The 19,250-nt window shown below is 44.6% G+C and overlaps 1 protein-coding gene and 1 long non-coding RNA gene across 4 annotated transcripts in view; one reads left to right on the plus strand and one right to left on the minus strand.

Moving 5' to 3' along the window:
- Positions 1–19,250, plus strand: part of LOC310769644 — a 207,238-nt gene that overhangs the window by 185,737 nt on the left and 2,251 nt on the right. The window lies entirely within an intron of this gene.
- LOC310769403 (uncharacterized protein) overlaps positions 14,958–19,250 on the minus strand; it is a 41,596-nt gene continuing 37,303 nt past the window's right edge. For all 3 annotated transcript variants that reach the window (XM_083628722.1, XM_083628723.1, XM_083628724.1), the window contains one exon: positions 14,958–15,529. In XM_083628722.1, the coding sequence (XP_083484848.1) occupies positions 15,446–15,529 (84 nt within the window). In that variant the 3' untranslated portion in view covers positions 14,958–15,445. The remainder of the gene's footprint in view (positions 15,530–19,250) is intronic.

The following is a 19,250-nucleotide window of genomic DNA, read 5'->3' on the forward strand; positions in this document are numbered from 1 at the left end:
CAAGAAATCAGCCCTCGACAACTTAAGCGGCGGCAAAAGATTTTTTGAAAAAATCCCTAAGCCCCGGGGTCACAATTTCAGCAAAAATCTGACTTTCGGCAATTCACTCAAAAATGGTGCCAAACGGTTGCAAATGCTCCTCTGACAGCTTTGGCGGTCGAAACAGAAGGCTTTTTATCACAGGACAAGAAATCACCCCTCGACAACTTAAGCGGCGGAAAAAGATTTTTTGAAATAATCCCTAAGCCCCGGGGTCAAAATTTCAGCAAAAATCTGACTTTCGGCAATTCACTCAAAAATGGTGCCCAACGGTTGCAAATACTCCTCTGACAGCTTTGGCGGTCGAAACAAATGGCTTTTTATCACAGGACAAGAAATCAGCCATCAACAACTTAACCGGCGGCAAAAGATTTTTTGAAAAAATCCCTAAGCCCCGGGGTCACAATTTCAGCAAAAATCTGACTTTCGGCAATTCACTCAAAAATGGTGCCAAACGGTTGCAAATGCTCCCCTGAAACCTTTGGCGGTCGAAACAAAAGGCTTCTTATCACAGGACAAGAAATCAGCCCTCGACAACTTAACCGGAGGAAAAAGATTTTTTGAAAAAATTCCTAAGCCCCGGGGTCACAATTTCAGCAAAAATCTGACTTTCGGCAATTCACTCAAAAATGGTGCCAAACGGTTGCAAATGCTCCTCGGAAAGCTTTGGCAGTCGAAACAGAAGGCTTTTTATCACAGGACAAGAAATCAGCCATCAACAACTTAACCGGCGGCAAAAGATTTTTTGAAAAAATCCCTAAGCCCCGGGGTCACAATTTCAGCAAAAATCTGACTTTCGGCAATTCACTCAAAAATGGTGCCAAACGGTTGCAGATGCTCCCCTGAAACGTTTGGCGGTCGAAACAAAAGGCTTCTTATCACAGGACAAGAAATCAGCCCTCGACAACTTAACCGGAGGAAAAAGATTTTTTGAAAAAATTCCTAAGCCCCGGGGTCACAATTTCAGCAAAAATCTGACTTTCGGCAATTCACTCAAAAATGGTGCCCAACGGTTGCAAATGCTCCTCTGACAGCTTTGGCGGTCGAAACAAATGGCTTTTTATTACAGGACAAGAAATCAGCCATCAACAACTTAACCGGCGGCAAAAGATTTTTTGAAAAAATCCCTAAGCCCCGGGGACACAATTTCAGCAAAAATCTGACTTTCGGTAATTCACTCAAAAATGGTGCCAAACGGTTGCAAATGCTCCTCTGAAAGGTTTGGATGTCTGAACAGAAGGCTTTTTATCACATGACAAGAAAACAACCCCCGACAACTTAAGCGGCGGAAAAAGATTTTTTCGAAAAAATCCCTAAGCCCCAGGGTCACAATTTCAGAAAAAATCTGACTTTCGGCAACTCACTCAAAAATGGTGCCAAACGGTTGCAAATGGTCCTCTGAGAGCTTTGGCGGACGAAACAGAAGGCTTTTTATCACAGGACAAGAAATCAGCCCTCGACAACTTAAGCGGCGGAAAAAGATTTTTTGAAAAAATCCCTAAGCCCCGGGGTCACAATTTCAGAAAAAATCTGACTTTCGGCAATTCACTCAAAAATGGTGCCCAACGGTTGCACATGCTCCTCTGACAGGTATGGCGGTCTAAACAGAAGGCTTTTTATCACAGGTCAAGAAATCAACCCTCGACAACTTAACTGGAGGAAAAAGATTTTTTGAAAAAATCCCTAAGCCCCGGGGTCACAATTTCAGCAAAAATCTGACTTTCGGCAATTCACTCAAAAATGGTGCCCGACGGTGGCACATGCTCCTCTGACAGGTATGGCGGTCTAAACAGAAGGCTTTTTATCACAGGTCAAGAAATCAACCCTCGACAACTTAACCGGAGGAAAAAGATTTTTTGAAAAAATCCCTAAGCCCCGGGGTCACAATTTCAGCAAAAATCTGACTTTCGGCAATTCACTCAAAAATGGTGCCCGACGGTTGCACATGCTCCTCTGACAGGTATGGCGGTCTAAACAGAAGGCTTTTTATCACAGGTCAAGAAATCAACCCTCGACAACTTAACCGGCGGCAAAAGATTTTTTGAAAAAATCTCTAAGCCCCGGGGTCACAATTTCAGCAAAAATCTGACTTTCGGCAATTCTCTCAAAAATAGTGCCCAACAATTGCAAATGCTCCCCTGAAAGGTTTGGCGGTCGAAACAAAAGGCTTCTTATCACAGGACAAGAAATCAGCCCTCGACAACTTAACCGGAGGAAAAAGATTTTTTGAAAAAATTTCAGAAAAAATCTGACTTTCGGCAATTGTCTCAAAAATGGTGCCCAACAATTGAAAATGCTCCCCTGAAAGGTTTGGCGGTCGAAACAAAAGGCTTCTTATCACAGGACAAGAAATCAGCCCTCGACAACTTAACCGGAGGAAAAAGATTTTTTGAAAAAATTCCTAAGCCCCGGGGTCACAATTTCAGAAAAAATCTGACTTTCGGCAATTCACTCAAAAATGGTGCCCAACAGTTGCAAATGCTCCTCTGACAGCTTTGGCGGTCGAAACAAATGGCTTTTTATCACAGGACAAGAAATCGGCCCTCAACAACTTAACCGGCGACCAAGGAATTTTTGAAAAAATCCCTAAGCCCCGGGGCCACAATTTCAGCAAAAATCTGACATTCGGCAATTCACTCAAAAATGGTGCCCAACGGTTGCAAAAGCTCCTCTGAAAACTTTGGCGGTCGAAACAGAAGGCCAAGAAAACAACTCCCGACAACTTAAGCGGCGGAAAAAGATTTTTTCAAAAAAAATCCCTAAGCCCCGGGGTCACAATTTCAGCAAAAATCTGACTTTCGGCAATTCTCTCAAAAATGGTGCCCAACAATTGCAAATGCTCCCCTGAAAGATTTGGCGGTCAAAACAAAAGGCTTCTTATCACAGGACAAGAAATCAGCCCTCAACAACTTAACCGGAGGAAAAAGATTTTTTGAAAAAATTCCTAAGCCCCGGGGTCACAATTTCAGCAAAAATCTGTCTTTCGACAATTCACTCAAAAATGGTGCCAAACGGTTGCAAATGCTCCCTTGACAGCTTTGGCGGTCGAAACAGAAGGCTTTCTATCACAGGACAAGAAATCAGCCCTCGACAACTTAACCGGAGGAAAAAGATTTTTTGAAAAAATCCCTAAGCCCCGGGGTCACAATTTCAGCAAAAATCTGACTTTCGGCAATTCACTCAAAAATGGTGCCCAACGGTTGCACATGCTCCTCTGACAGGTTTGGCGGTCTAAACAGAAGGCTTTTTATCACAGGTCAAGAAATCAACCCTCGACAACTTAACCGGCGGGAAAAGATTTTTTTGAAAAAATTCCTAAGCCCCAGGGTCACAATTTCAGCAAAAATCTGTCTTTCGGCAATTCACTCAAAAATGGTGCCAAACGGTTGCAAATGCTCCTCGGAAAGCTTTGGCGGTCTAAACAGAAGGCTTTTTATCACAGGACAAGAAATCAGCCCTCGGCAACTTAACCGGAGGAAAAAGATTTTTTGAAAAAATCCCTAAGCCCCGGCGTCACAATTTCAGCAAAAATCTGACTTTCGGCAATTCACTCAAAAATGGTGCCCAACGGTTGCACATGCTCCTCTGACAGCTTTGGCGGTCGAAACAAATGGCTTTTTATCACAGTACAAGAAATCAGCCCTCAACAACTTAACCGGCGGCAAAAGATTTTTTGAAAAAATCCCTAAGCCCCGGGGTCACAATTTCAGCAAAAATCTGACTTTCGGCAATTCACTCAAAAATGGTGCCAAACGGTTGCAAATGCTACCCTGAAACGTTTGGCGTTCGAAACAGAAGGTTTTTTATCTCAGGACAAGAAATCAGCCCTCGACAATTTAACCGGAGGAAAAAGATTTTTTTGAAAAAATACCTAAGCCCCGGGGTCACAATATCCGAAAAAATCTGACTTTCGGCAATTCACTCAAAAATGGTGCCCAACAATTGCAAATGCTCCCCTGAAAGGTTTGGCAGTCGAAACAAAAGGCTTCTTATCACAGGACAAGAAATCAGCCCTCGACAACTTAACCGGAGGAAAAAGATTTTTTGAAAAAATTCCTAAGCCCCGGGGTCAAAATTTCAGCAAAAATCTGTCTTTCGGCAATTCACTCAAAAATGGTGCCAAACGGTTGCAAATGCTCCTCTGACAGCTTTGGCGGTCGAAACAGAAGGCTTTCTATCACAGGACAAGAAAACAACCCCCGACAACTTAAGCGGCGGAAAAAGATTTTTTTGAAAAAATCCCTAAGCCCCGGGGTCACAATTTCAGCAAAAATCTGACTTTCGGCAATTCACTCAAAAATGGTGCCAAACGGTTGCAAAAGCTCCCCTGAAACGTTTGGCGTTCGAAAGAGAAGGTTTTTTATCTCAGGACAAGAAATCAGCCCTCGACAATTTAACCGGAGGAAAAAGATTTTTTTGAAAAAATACCTAAGCCCCAGGGTCACAATTTCAGAAAAAATCTGACTTTCGGCAATTCACTCAAAAATGGTGCCAAACGGTTGCAAAAGCTCCCCTGAAAGATTTGGCGGTCGAAACAAAAGGCTTCTTATCACAAATCAAGAAATCAGCCCTCGACAACTTAACCGGAGGAAAAAGATTTTTTGAAAAAAATCCTATGCCCCGGGGTCACAATTTCAGCAAAAATCTGTCTTTCGGCAATTCACTCAAAAATGGTGCCCAACGGTTGCACATGCTCCTCTGACAGGTTTGGCGGTCGTAACAAATGGCTTTTTATCACAGGACAAGAAATCAGCCCTCGACAACTTAAGCGGCGGCAAAAGATTTTTTGAAAAAATCCCTAAGCCCCGGGGTCACAATTTCAGCAAAAATCTGACTTTCGGCAATTCACTCAAAAATGGTGCCAAACGGTTGCAAATGCTCCTCTGACAGCTTTGGCGGTCGAAACAAATGGCTTCTTATCACAGGACAAGAAATCGGCCCTCAACAACTTAACCGGCGACCAAGGAATTTTTGAAAAAATCCCTAAGCCCCGGGGCCACAATTTTAGCAAAAATCTGACATTCGGCAATTCACTCAAAAATGGTGCCCAACGGTTGCAAAAGCTCCTCTGAAAACTTTGGCGGTCGAAACAGAAGGCTTTCTATCACAGGACAAGAAAACAACTCCCGACAACTTAAGCGGCGGAAAAAGATTTTTTCAAAAAAAATCCCTAAGCCCCGGGGTCACAATTTCAGCAAAAATCTGACATTCGGCAATTCACTCAAAAATGGTGCCCAACGGTTGCAAAAGCTCCTCTGACAGCTTTGGCGGTCGAAACAAACGGCTTTTTATCACAGGACAAGAAATCAGCCCTCAACAACTTAACCGGCGGCAAAAGATTTTTTGAAAAAATCCCTAAGCCCCGGGGTCACAATTTCAGCAAAAATCTGACTTTCGGCAATTCACTCAAAAATGGTGCCCAACGGTTGCACATGCTCCTCTGACAGGTATGGCGGTCTAAACAGAAGGCTTTTTATCACAGGACAAGAAATCAGCCCTCAACAACTTAACCGGCGGCAAAAGATTTTTTGAAAAAATCCCTAAGCCCCGGGGTCACAATTTCAGCAAAAATCTGACTTTCGGCAATTCACTCAAAAATGGTGCCAAACGGTTGCAAATGCTCCTCTGAAAGGTTTGGATGTCTGAACAGAAGGCTTTTTATCACAGGACAAGAAAACAACCCCCGACAACTTAAGCGGCGGAAAAAGATTTTTTCGAAAAAATCCCTAAGCCCCGGGGTCACAATTTCAGCAAAAATCTGACTTTCGGCAATTCACTCAAAAATGGTGCCAAACGGTTGCAAATGCTCCCCTGAAAGGTTTGCCGTTCGAAACAGAAGGCTTTTTATCACAGGACAAGAAATCAGCCCTCGACAATTTAACCGGAGGAAAAAGATTTTTTTGAAAAAATCCCTAAGCCCCGGGGTCACAATTTCAAAAAAAATCTGACTTTCGGCAATTCTCTCAAAAATGGTGCCCAACAATTGCAAATGCTCCCCTGAAAGGTTTGGCGGTCGAAACAGAAGGCTTCTTATCACAGGACAAGAAATCAGCCCTCGACAACTTAACCGGAGGAAAAAGATTTTTTGAAAAAATCCCTAAGCCCCGGGGACACAATTTCAGCAAAAATCTGACTTTCGGCAATTCACTCAAAAATGGTGCCCAACGGTTGCACATGCTCCTCTAACAGGTTTGGCGGTCGAAACAAAAGGCTTCTTATCACAGGACAAGAAATCAGTCCTCGACAACTTAAGCGGCGGAAAAAGATTTTTTGAAAAAATCCCTAAGCCCCGGGGTCACAATTTCAGCAAAAATCTGACTTTCGGCAATTCACTCAAAAATGGTGCCCAACGGTTGCACATGCTCCTCTGACAGGTATGGCGGTCTAAACAGAAGGCTTTTTATCACAGGTCAAGAAATCAACCCTCGACAACTTAACCGGCGGGAAAAGATTTTTTCGAAAAAATCCCTAAGCCCCGGGGTCACAATTTCAGCAAACATCTGACTTTCGGCAATTCACTCAAAAATGGTGCCCAGCGGTTGCAAATGCTCCTCTGACAGCTTTGGCGGTCGAAACAAATGGCTTTTTATCACTGGACAAGAAATCAGCCCTCAACAACTTAACCGGCGGCAAAAGATTTTTTGAAAAAATCCCTAAGCCCCGGGGTCACAATTTCAGCAAAAATCTGACTTTCGGCAATTCACTCAAAAATGGTGCCCAACAATTGCAAATGCTCCCCTGAAAGGTTTGGCGGTCGAAACAAAAGGCTTCTTATCACAGGACAAGAAATCAGCCCTCGACAACTTAACCGGAGGAAAAAGATTTTTTGAAAAAATTCCTAAGCCCCGGGGTCACAATTTCAGAAAAAATCTGACTTTCGGCAATTGTCTCAAAAATGGTGCCCAACAATTGAAAATGCTCCCCTGAAAGGTTTGGCGGTCGAAACAAAAGGCTTCTTATCACAGGACAAGAAATCAGCCCTCGACAACTTAACCGGAGGAAAAAGATTTTTTGAAAAAATTCCTAAGCCCCGGGGTCACAATTTCAGAAAAAATCTGACTTTCGGCAATTATCTCAAAAATGGTGCCCAACAATTGAAAATGCTCCTCGGAAAGCTTTAGCGGTCGAAACAGAAGGCTTTTTATCACAGGACAAGAAATCAGCCCTCGACAACTTAACCGGAGGAAAAAGATTTTTTGAAAAAATCCCTAAGCCCCAGGGTCACAATTTCAGCAAAAATCTGACTTTCGGCAATTCACTCAAAAATGGTGCCCAACAATTGCAAATGCTCCCATGAAAGGTTTGGCGGTCGAAACAAAAGGCTTCTTTTCACAGGACAAGAAATCAGTCCTCGACAACTTAAGCGGCGGAAAAAGATTTTTTGAAAAAATCCCTAAGCCCCGAGGTCACAATTTCAGCAAAAATCTGACTTTCGGCAATTCACTCAAAAATGGTGCCCAACAATTGCAAATGCTCCCATGAAAGGTTTGGCGGTCTAAACAGAAGGCTTTTTCTCACAGGTCAAGAAATCAACCCTCGACAACTTAACCGGCGGGAAAAGATTTTTTTGAAAAAATCCCTAAGCCCCGGGGTCACAATTTCAGCAAAAATCTGACTTTCGGCAATTCACTAAAAAATGGTGCCAAACGGTTGCAAATGCTCCTCTGAAACGTTTGGCGTTCGAAACAGAAGGTTTTTTATCACAGGACAAGAAATCAGCCCTCGCCAATTTAACCGGAGGAAAAAGATTTATTTGAAAAAATCCCTAAGCCCCGGGGTCACAATTTCAGCAAAAATCTGACTTTCGGCAATTCACTCAAAAATGGTGCCCAACAATTGCAAATGCTCCCATGAAAGGTTTGGCGGTCGAAACAGAAGGCTTTTTATCACAGGACAAGAAATCACCCCTCGACAACTTAAGCGGCGGAAAAAGATTTTTTGAAATAATCCCTAAGCCCCGGGGTCAAAATTTCAGCAAAAATCTGACTTTCGGCAATTCACTCAAAAATGGTGCCCAACGGTTGCAAATACTCCTCTGACAGCTTTGGCGGTCGAAACAAATGGCTTTTTATCACAGGACAAGAAATCAGCCATCAACAACTTAACCGGCGGCAAAAGATTTTTTGAAAAAATCCCTAAGCCCCGGGGTCACAATTTCAGCAAAAATCTGACTTTCGGCAATTCACTCAAAAATGGTGCCAAACGGTTGCAAATGCTCCCCTGAAACCTTTGGCGGTCGAAACAAAAGGCTTCTTATCACAGGACAAGAAATCAGCCCTCGACAACTTAACCGGAGGAAAAAGATTTTTTGAAAAAATTCCTAAGCCCCGGGGTCACAATTTCAGCAAAAATCTGACTTTCGGCAATTCACTCAAAAATGGTGCCAAACGGTTGCAAATGCTCCTCGGAAAGCTTTGGCAGTCGAAACAGAAGGCTTTTTATCACAGGACAAGAAATCAGCCATCAACAACTTAACCGGCGGCAAAAGATTTTTTGAAAAAATCCCTAAGCCCCGGGGTCACAATTTCAGCAAAAATCTGACTTTCGGCAATTCACTCAAAAATGGTGCCAAACGGTTGCAGATGCTCCCCTGAAACGTTTGGCGGTCGAAACAAAAGGCTTCTTATCACAGGACAAGAAATCAGCCCTCGACAACTTAACCGGAGGAAAAAGATTTTTTGAAAAAATTCCTAAGCCCCGGGGTCACAATTTCAGCAAAAATCTGACTTTCGGCAATTCACTCAAAAATGGTGCCCAACGGTTGCAAATGCTCCTCTGACAGCTTTGGCGGTCGAAACAAATGGCTTTTTATTACAGGACAAGAAATCAGCCATCAACAACTTAACCGGCGGCAAAAGATTTTTTGAAAAAATCCCTAAGCCCCGGGGACACAATTTCAGCAAAAATCTGACTTTCGGTAATTCACTCAAAAATGGTGCCAAACGGTTGCAAATGCTCCTCTGAAAGGTTTGGATGTCTGAACAGAAGGCTTTTTATCACATGACAAGAAAACAACCCCCGACAACTTAAGCGGCGGAAAAAGATTTTTTCGAAAAAATCCCTAAGCCCCAGGGTCACAATTTCAGAAAAAATCTGACTTTCGGCAACTCACTCAAAAATGGTGCCAAACGGTTGCAAATGCTCCCCTGAAACATTTGGCGGTCGAAACTAAAGGCTTTTTATCACAGGACAAGAAATCAGCCCTCGACAACTTAAGCAGCGGAAAAAGATTTTTTGAAAAAATCTCTAAACCCCGGGGTCACAATTTCAGCAAAATCTGACATTCGGCAGTTCACTCAAAAATGGTGCTCAACGGTTGCAAAAGCTCCTCTGAAAGGTTTGGCGGTCGAAACAGAAGGCTTCTTATCACAGGACAAGAAATCAGTCCTCGACAACTTAAGCGGCGGAAAAAGATTTTTTGAAAAAATCCCTAAGCCCCGGGGTCACAATTTCAGCAAAAATCTGACTTTCGGCAATTCACTCAAAAATGGTGCCCAACGGTTGCACATGCTCCTCTGACAGGTATGGCGGTCTAAACAGAAGGCTTTTTATCACAGGTCAAGAAATCAACCCTCGACAACTTAACCGGCGGGAAAAGATTTTTTCGAAAAAATCCCTAAGCCCCGGGGTCACAATTTCAGCAAAAATCTGACTTTCGGCAATTCACTCAAAAATGGTGCCCAGCGGTTGCAAATGCTCCTCTGACAGCTTTGGCGGTCGAAACAAATGGCTTTTTATCACAGGACAAGAAATCAGCCCTCAACAACTTAACCGGCGGCAAAAGATTTTTTGAAAAAATTCCTAAGCCCCGGGGTCACAATTTCAGAAAAAATCTGACTTTCGGCAATTATCTCAAAAATGGTGCCCAACAATTGAAAATGCTCCCCTGAAAGGTTTGGCGGTCGAAACAAAAGGCTTCTTATCACAGGACAAGAAATCAGCCCTCGACAACTTAACCGGAGGAAAAAGATTTTTTGAAAAAATTCCTAAGCCCCGGGGTCACAATTTCAGAAAAAATCTGACTTTCGGCAATTCTCTCAAAAATGGTGCCCAACAATTGCAAATGCTCCCCTGAAAGGTTTGGCGGTCGAAACAAAAGGCTTCTTATCACAGGACAAGAAATCAGCCCTCGACAACTTAACCGGAGGAAAAAGATTTTTTGAAAAAATTCCTAAGCCCCGGGGTCACAATTTCAGCAAAAATCTGTCTTTCGGCAATTCACTCAAAAATGGTGCCAAACGGTTGCAAATGCTCCTCGGAAAGCTTTAGCGGTCGAAACAGAAGGCTTTTTATCACAGGACAAGAAATCAGCCCTCGACAACTTAACCGGAGGAAAAAGATTTTTTGAAAAAATCCCTAAGCCCCGGGGTCACAATTTCAGCAAAAATCTGACTTTCGGCAATTCACTCAAAAATGGTGCCCAACAATTGCAAATGCTCCCATGAAAGGTTTGGCGGTCGAAACAAAAGGCTTTTTTTCACAGGACAAGAAATCAGTCCTCGACAACTTAAGCGGCGGAAAAAGATTTTTTGAAAAAATCCCTAAGCCCCGAGGTCACAATTTCAGCAAAAATCTGACTTTCGGCAATTCACTCAAAAATGGTGCCCAACAATTGCAAATGCTCTCCTGAAAGCTTTGGCAGTCTAAACAGAAGGCTTTTTATCACAGAACAAGAAATCAGCCCTCGACAAATTTAGCGGCGGAAAAATATTTTTTTGAAAAAATCCCTAAGCCCCGGGGTCACAATTTCAGCAAAAATCTGACTTTCGGCAATTCACTCAAAAATGGTGCCAAACGGTTGCAAATGCTCCCCTGAAAGGTTTGGCATTCGAAACAGAAGGCTTTTTATCACAGAACAAGAAATCAGCGATCGACAACTTAAGCGTTGGAAAAAGATTTTTTTGAAAAAATCCCTCAGCCCCGGGTTCACAATTTCTGCAAAAATCTGACTTTCGGCTGTTCACTCAGAAATGGTCCCAACAGTTGCAAATGCTCCTCTGAAAGGTTTCGGGGTCGAAACAGAAGGCTTTTTATCACAGGACAAGAAATCAGCCCTCGACAACTTAAGTGGCGGAAAAAGATTTTTTGAAAAAATCCCTAAGCCCCGGGGTCACAATTTCAGAAAAAATCTGACTTTCGGGAATTCACTCAAAAATGGTGCCCAACGGTTGCAAATGTTCCCCTGAAAGCTTTGGCGGACGAAACAGAAGGCTTTCTATCACAGAACAAGAAATCAGCCCTCGACAAATTTAGCGGCGGAAAAAGATTTTTTTGAAAAAATCCCAAAGCCCCGGGGTCACAATTTCAGAAAAAATCTGACTTTCGGCAATTCACTCAAAAATAGAGCCCAACGGTTGCAAATGCTCCTTTTTAAGCTTTGACGGTCTAAACAGAAGGCATTTTATCACAGGACAAGAAATCAGCCCTCGACAACTTAACCGGAGGGAAAAGATTTTTTTGAAAAAATCCCTAAGCCCCGGGGTCACAATTTCAGCAAAAATCTGACTTTCGGCAATTCACTCAAAAATAGAGCCCAACGGTTGCAAATGCTCCTTTTTAAGCTTTGACGGTCTAAACAGAAGGCATTTTATCACAGGACAAGAAATCAGCCCTCGACAACTTAACCGGAGGGAAAAGATTTTTTTGAAAAAATCCCTAAGCCCCGGGGTCACAATTTCAGCAAAAATCTGACTTTCGGCAATTCACTCAAAAATGGTGCCAAACGGTTGCAAATGCTCCTCTGACAGCTTTGGCGGTCGAAACAGAAAGCTTTTTATCACAGGACAAGAAATCAGCCCTCGACAACTTAACCAGCGGCAAAAGATTTTTTGAAAAAATCCCTAAGCCCCGGGGTCACAATTTCAGCAAAAATTTGACATTCGGCAATTCACTCGAAAATGGTGCCAAACGGTTGCAGATGATCCACTGAAAGGTTTGGCGGTCAAAACAGAAGGCTTTTTATCACAGGACAAGAAATCAACCCTCGACAACTTAACCAGAGGAAAAAGATTTTTTGAAAAAATCCCTAAGCCCCGGGGTCACAATTTCATAAAAAATCTGACATTCGGCAGTTCACTCAAAAATGGTGCCCAACGGTTGCAAATGCTTCCCTGAAATGTTTGGAGATCGAAACAGAAGGCTTTTTATCACAGGACAAGAAATCAGCCCTCAACAACTTAACCGGCAGGGAAAGATTTTTTTGAAAAAATCCCTAAGCCCCGGGGTCACAATTTCAGCAAAAATCTGACTTTCGGCAATTCACTAAAAAATGGTGCCAAACGGTTGCAAATGCTCCCCTGAAAGGTTTGGCATTCGAAACAGAAGGCTTTTTATCACAGAACAAGAAATCAGCGATCGACAACTTAAGCGTTGGAAAAAGATTTTTTTGAAAAAATCCCTCAGCCCCGGGGTCACAATTTCTGCAAAAATCTGACTTTCGGCTGTTCACTCAGAAATGGTCCCAACAGTTGCAAATGCTCCTCTGAAAGGTTTGGGGGTCAAAACAGAAGGCTTTTTATCACAGGACAAGAAATCAGCCCTCGACAACTTAAGTGGCGGAAAAAGATTTTTTGAAAAAATCCCTAAGCCCCGGGGTCACAATTTCAGAAAAAATCTGACTTTCGGGAATTCACTCAAAAATGATGCCCAACGGTTGCAAATGTTCCCCTGAAAGCTTTGGCGGACGAAACAGAAGGCTTTCTATCACAGAACAAGAAATCAGCCCTCGACAAATTTAGCGGCGGAAAAAGATTTTTTTGAAAAAATCCCTAAGCCCCGGGGTCACAATTTCAGCAAAAATCTGACTTTCGGCAATTCACTCAAAAATGGTGCCACCAGTTGCAAATGCTCTCCTGAAAGCTTTGGCAGTCTAAACAGAAGGCTTTTTATCACAGAACAAGAAATCAGCCCTCGACAAATTTAGCGGCGGAAAAATATTTTTTTGAAAAAATCCCTAAGCCCCGGGGTCACAATTTCAGCAAAAATCTGACTTTCGGCAATTCACTCAAAAATGGTGCCACCAGTTGCAAATGCTCTCCTGAAAGCTTTGGCAGTCTAAACAGAAGGCTTTTTATCACAGAACAAGAAATCAGCCCTCGACAAATTTAGCGGCGGAAAAATATTTTTTTGAAAAAATCCCTAAGCCCCGGGGTCACAATTTCAGCAAAAATCTGACATTCGGCAGTTCACTCAAAAATGGTGTCCAACGGTTGCAATTGCTCCCCTGAAAAGTTTGACGGTCGAAACAGAAGGCTTTTTATCAGAGGACAAGAAATGAGCCCTCGACAACTTAAGCAACGGAAAAAGATTTTTTTGAAATAATCCCTAAGCCGCAGGGTCAGAAGTTCAGAAAAAAGCTGACGTTCTCCAATTCACTCAAAAATCGTGCCAAACAGTTGCAAATGCTCCCCTGAAAGCTTTGGCGGTCTAAACAGAAGGCTTTTTATCACAGGACAAGAAATCAGCCCTCAACAACTTAACAGGCAACTTAATTTGGCCGTCCAGATCAGCCTTTCTCAACCTTGGGGCCCAGATGTTTTTGGACTACAACTCCCAGTGGTCACGGATGTTGTAGTCCAACGGCATCTGGGGAACCCAGGTTCAGAAAGGCTGCTGTAGCGTTTACATTTTAGCTTTGATACTACTAATAATTCTGGACTTTGCCTGGGACAAGCAGCACAGCTCATTTATTCCATCAAGGAGATTGGCGGAAGGAGGACAGGAGCAAAGGTTCAGGCAGAAAATCCACCCCCATTACTCATTTCTCAGAGGAGGCTTTGGCAGAGAAACGGCCGTGTCGAAACCAAGAGCATGTCAGCTCAGATCAGAATCCCGGCTGGTGATGAAAAGGGCTGCATCCCCGGAGTGAGTTGGGGATGTCGTTTGACTGCTACATGGCCCGGCAGACGAATTAGCTTCTGATTAATCTGTTTGGAAAGAGCTATTCATGGCAGGCAGCGAGGGACGGCGATGCATTAAATCAAAGTTTGAGAGGGAAGAGCACAAAAGCAAGCAGAAATCCCTGGCTTCACAGTTTCGTCAGCTGCACAGCTCCAAACTCCTGGGCTTTTGAGCTGACATTTGCACCTGGCATCCTGGCTGCTACCAGCTGAGTCTGGTACATTAAGTGTGACTGTGGCCCCACCCAGCTCCCCACCTGCTTGCATCCTTCCTTCCACCATAAATGAAAGCCCTGCTGGGTCAGGCTAAAGGCCCAGCATCCTGTTCTCGCAGCCAAATGTTTGGTACAGTGGTGGTGATCAGCTGCATTATTGAGTTAACACAAAACTGAGTTGTGTCCCCGATCCAGCCACTTCTCTCACTGCCTACACCTGAAGTCACATTTGACGTCAGATGCAGGGCTTGTGTACATTGTTTGGAGGGCAAGCAGGCCCTCAAGGCAAATTGGGGCTCATTTGGGCCAAATTTGGACCACAGTCCAGAGGTTCCCTACCCTGGTTATTGATAAAACTGAATTTATAAGATTAAAAACTGCTGACTGGTGATAATCAAGAACAACTTTCCCAGGTTCAATGCCTGGCATCTCCCAGCAGGGCTGGCAATGCCCCTTGTCTGAAACTCTGGAGAGTTGTTGCCAGTCAGTGTAGGGAATACAGGGCTAGATGGTCTCATAGGTTCGACACTGCTGAAGGCATCTTCCTACGGCGCTTAAGCACTGAAAGCCTTTTTCTCTGGCTTTAATCTTTTTGTAAACCGCTTTGAGGTTGCTGCTTTTACAATCAAGGGGTGTATATGTAATAAATAAATAAGGTTCACACAATAAACCTGCATTTCAGCAGTGGGTCTCGATGATGGGTGTTCTCTGTCTTCCAAAACACAGGCAACATTGCCTTCTGCCACCCCGCCCCCCAATATCTTACCCGTAACAAAACAGACCAGGATGTAAAAAAAGAATCTCATTCTCAAAAGACTTCCTTGTTTTTTAATATAAAGATGAACAGATTTTGCATTAAAGAGCAGCGGAGTCGAGTCCAAGACAAAGGGGAGGAGGAGGAGGATACGAACTGTCCAAGGCTAACAGAGGCCACACAGCATCAGCCCCTCCTCACGGCCCAAATCTTAACAATTCTGAAATGGGGGGAAAGTGTGTGTGTGGCAGGAGGGACAGAATCATCAAAAGAGAAACTGCAATTTATTTTTCTGTTTTGAGCTCCCTTCTGCCTTAGAAGAAACATCCAGAGAGCAAAATCTGTCTTGCAAGCTGCCCTGGACCTTGCTAACTGGTCACGTTGATACACCTGTGATTTACTGGAAGCAGAGATCGGGTGCTAGCCCCTCTTGAATGTTACGGGCAGAAGATTCCCAGCCTCATTGCAGCGGTGTTCTGGCCCAGCTCTTCCATTTGAGGCTCTTTCCTCTGGTATCCCCCATCGAGCCGGCGTGAAATTTAGTAGTCTCTTTCCACTCGGCCTCTGGGTTCCTGGGCCAGTTCCAGATCATCAGCATCGTCTACTTCACCTCCATGATCTTCCTGTTATTGGGCAGGGGGGGAAAGTGCTCAGTTATTGTTTGTTTGTTTCTGAGGGGGAATCGGGAAGTGAGACCAAAGATACATCTGCACCAAACATTTATCTATTTATGACTTAAATTTGTATAAAAAACCCGAAAGGAATAGACTGTCTGCCGGCTCAGGCTGATGGACCATCTATTCCTGCATCCTGTAGCCAACCAGAGGCCTGTGGGAAGTCTGCAAGCAGCTCATGAGAGCAACAGCCCTCTTCTCACCTGCGATTCCAGACAGCAGAGGTAGGGCATAGCCATTGTGGCTAGCAGCCACTGACAGCCATGAATTCCTCTTAAGTTTCCTATTCCCTTTCTCTGCACAGTGCATATTTTTTTAATATCCCTCTACCTCGTACCTACGGGACCGTCTCTCCTGGTACGTCCCACAGAGGATCTTACGGTCTTCAAACAAAAACATATTGAAGGTCCCAGGCCACAGGGAGGTTAGGCTGGCCTCAACTAGAGCCAGGGCTTCTTTGGCCATCGCCTCGATCTGGTGGAACGCTCTGTCACAAGAGACTAGGGCCCTGTGGGACTTGACATCTTTCTGCAGGGCCTGCAAGACAGAGCTGTTCCACCAGGCCTTTGGCCAAGGCACAACCTGACTGCCTCCTTTGGCAATCCTCACAGAACTCTAGTCCAATGGTTGCCATTAATCTGAATGGAATTAATTTTATAATGAAATGATTTTAGAATGTTTTATCATTTTACTGTTGTTAGCCGCTCTGAGCCCGGCTTCGGCTGGGGAGGGCGGGATATAAATAAAATTTATTATTATTTATTATTCTTATTCTTATTCTTATTCTTACCATCTGCTCCCCTGCCCCCACCCGCCTCTCCCCCCTAAACTAAAAACCGCCAATGATTATAACCAAAATCACAGAATAACGGTCGAGTTGGAAGGGACTCCAATGGTCATCTAGACCAACCCCCCTGCAATGCAGGAATTGCAGCTAAAGTACCCCTGGCAGATGACCACGCTGTTTAAAAACCTCCAAGGAATATTGGCGACCCGCCGAGAGCCAAGCGTTCAATTTCAGGCAGTTGCTTGACCTGGGGAGTACGGTCAGGTGCACATCTATGCACAAGTTGGCTCCGCCCTCAAGCTGCCTCTCTAGGAGTTTCTGCTGTGCATCACTGCACAAGCCAGGCTCAGTCTCGGTGGTATTTTCTCCACCTCATCACGATGAAATGTGCCCTTTGCAGCCCTGTGAGCCTTCTCTCTATTATGTTTTAAGGAAAGGAGCGTGACTTTGAAAAGCTATTTTAAGCATCTGGGTGTTGTTTCTTTTCTGTAAACATTGTCACTTTGTTCTGAGGCAGGAGGGGAAGGGGAGGGGAGGGGTGACGTGACTTGGTGAGAAAGACAAAGGAAAACTGTCCTCAAATGAACCTAATCAGTGTCCTTGCATCTCCTGGGGTAGAGATGGAAGAAGGCACCATTTTCCATTCCGCCATCGCGCGGTTTCCGTTCTGTAGTGGTTCATCTTTTGCAAAAAAAGAAACCCACACTGTGTGCCTCGCTGTCCGCAACGGCAAAACAGCGCAACTTAGGTAATTAATGAAGGAAATTATATTGCCCTTGCGTTACTCCAGCCCGTTCATTAAGATACAAAAAAGGGAACACAATGCAAATGGTTGGTGTGCGTGTTGAAAGAACTCCGCGTCATTTGGGGACTGAAAACAACAACGGTGGATACTGATCGAAATCTGCCGAATTGATTTCCGTCCCAGACACTGAAACGAATAAGGGAACATAGAGGATTTTCCACTTCCATGCTGTTTTCATCAGAATTCTCCAACATCCCCACTCCTGATTCCATATCCCAATTTGCTTAGGCATGGGGGGCTTGCTCCGCTGTTTTTTGAAACAGTGGCAGGTGGCTGTTTTTGATATGCTAATGGGAGGCAGCTGTGCAAGGGCAGCAGAAGAGGAACTGAATGTCTTAAGAGAAAGGGAAGGTGGTGAGGCTACACACACATCTGCCCCACAAGGAAGATGCTAGGAGTAGCCATTGTGGTGCGCAAGCCAGGCATTTCAAATGGTGCAGACTCTAGGACACCTGCTTTGCATGTAGAAGGTTCCTGGTTCAATCCCTGGCCTCTTTAGTCCTTTTATTTTTTTAAAAAAAGGATTGGTAGCTGGAAAAGATGTCGCAAGGTTCTGGAAACCTAGAGAGCAGCTGCCAGTCAGAGCACACCTGCTAAGCTAGTCCAACCTCAAGCTGACCCCCCTATCTGTCTCCTGTCTCATTTACAACCAGACCAGGAGTACCTGCATCTCGTAACACTATAGCCAGGCAGCATCCAATGAAGTTGAATGATGGGAGGTTCAGGGTGGACCAGAGGAGGAGCACATTATTAAGGCATCTGGTCAGCCACTGTGAGAACAGGATGCCGGACTACTAGATGGTCCACACTCTTCTTCCACTCTTATATAATCCCTGTTTGGGTGCTTGGCAGCAGAGACAGGGTGTGTCAGAGTCATAGAAAGCTCATTTCTGGGTGGCAGAAGAGCTGTTGCTCCTTCAGCAGATGTCTGCAATGAAGGCTGCAATCCCAGTCTCACCCAGGAGTCAACATCACTGAATATCAGCAGCGACGGGTGCTCATGGTGACTGATAGGGCAGAAGGCAGGGAGCCTAACAGTAGGTGGCGCCAGAGGCAATGACAAGCAGAGCCGACTAGATTTTCGCTTTGCCCCCATCCTTCCTGCTAAGTTCTGAAAGGGGCATCAATGAGACAGAGGAGGAGGAGGAGGAAGCTGATGGGCATTTGCCATCACCTGGACTGGTTGTAAGGGAGAAGACAGACAGGCAAAACCCCCATTTGCCCCAATGGGCTGGCCTCCCCTGCAACATGGCAGATTTAATTCGGAATAAACACCCACAGAATGCCACTGTGATCTGTTGCCGTTGCTTTCCCTTTTTAAGAGCAGGAAAAGAAAGTCGTGAGAGTGCATGGCAAATATAAAAAATTCAAAAGCCGCTTCCTAAGTGCCTTGTATTTGGGGGACAGTGGGGGAAGGAGAATACCTGTCTTTGGGAACAGCAGGGGCGTGCATTTTGGAAAGTAGGTCAGGGAGCTGCCTCGGCTTGTTAGCTGGGCAGATTAATTGGGGTGGAAGAGAAGGAATGCCTGCTGCTGCTGCTGCTGCCATTGCTGCCGCCAGAGAAACACTTTTGCATTTTGTGCAGATCATGGGCTGGGATGGAGGTGGCACTGTGTGAGCGGCACAGCGATTGCCAGTCTAACTATCGTGTATGCATGGCAGTTGGGAATGTAGGAAGCTGCCTTATACCGAGTCAGACCATTGGGACGTCTAGCTCAGTACTGTCTACACTGACTGGCAGCGGCTGTCCGGGGTTTCAGGGGGATGATGTTCCCAGCCCCACCTGGAGATGCTGGGGACTGGATGTTTTGCATGCAAAGCGGATGCTCTACTATCGAGCCACAGCTCTTCTCTTAAGACATGCGAAGCTACAGCTAGGATAGCTCACTCAGTAGATCACGAGGCTCTTAATTTTAGGGTTGCGGGTTCGAATCCCACCTTGGGTAAAAGATTCCTGCATTGCAGGGGGTTGGACTGGATGATCCTCATGGTCCCTTCCGGCTCTTATGATTCTATGCTTTATACAGAGCCAGACCATTGGTCCATCTAGCTCAATATTATCTACCCTGACTGGCAG

The sequence above is a fragment of the Podarcis filfolensis genome (genome assembly GCF_964270895.1).
Source record: "Podarcis filfolensis genome assembly, chromosome: 8".
Taxonomy (NCBI): domain Eukaryota; kingdom Metazoa; phylum Chordata; class Lepidosauria; order Squamata; family Lacertidae; genus Podarcis; species Podarcis filfolensis.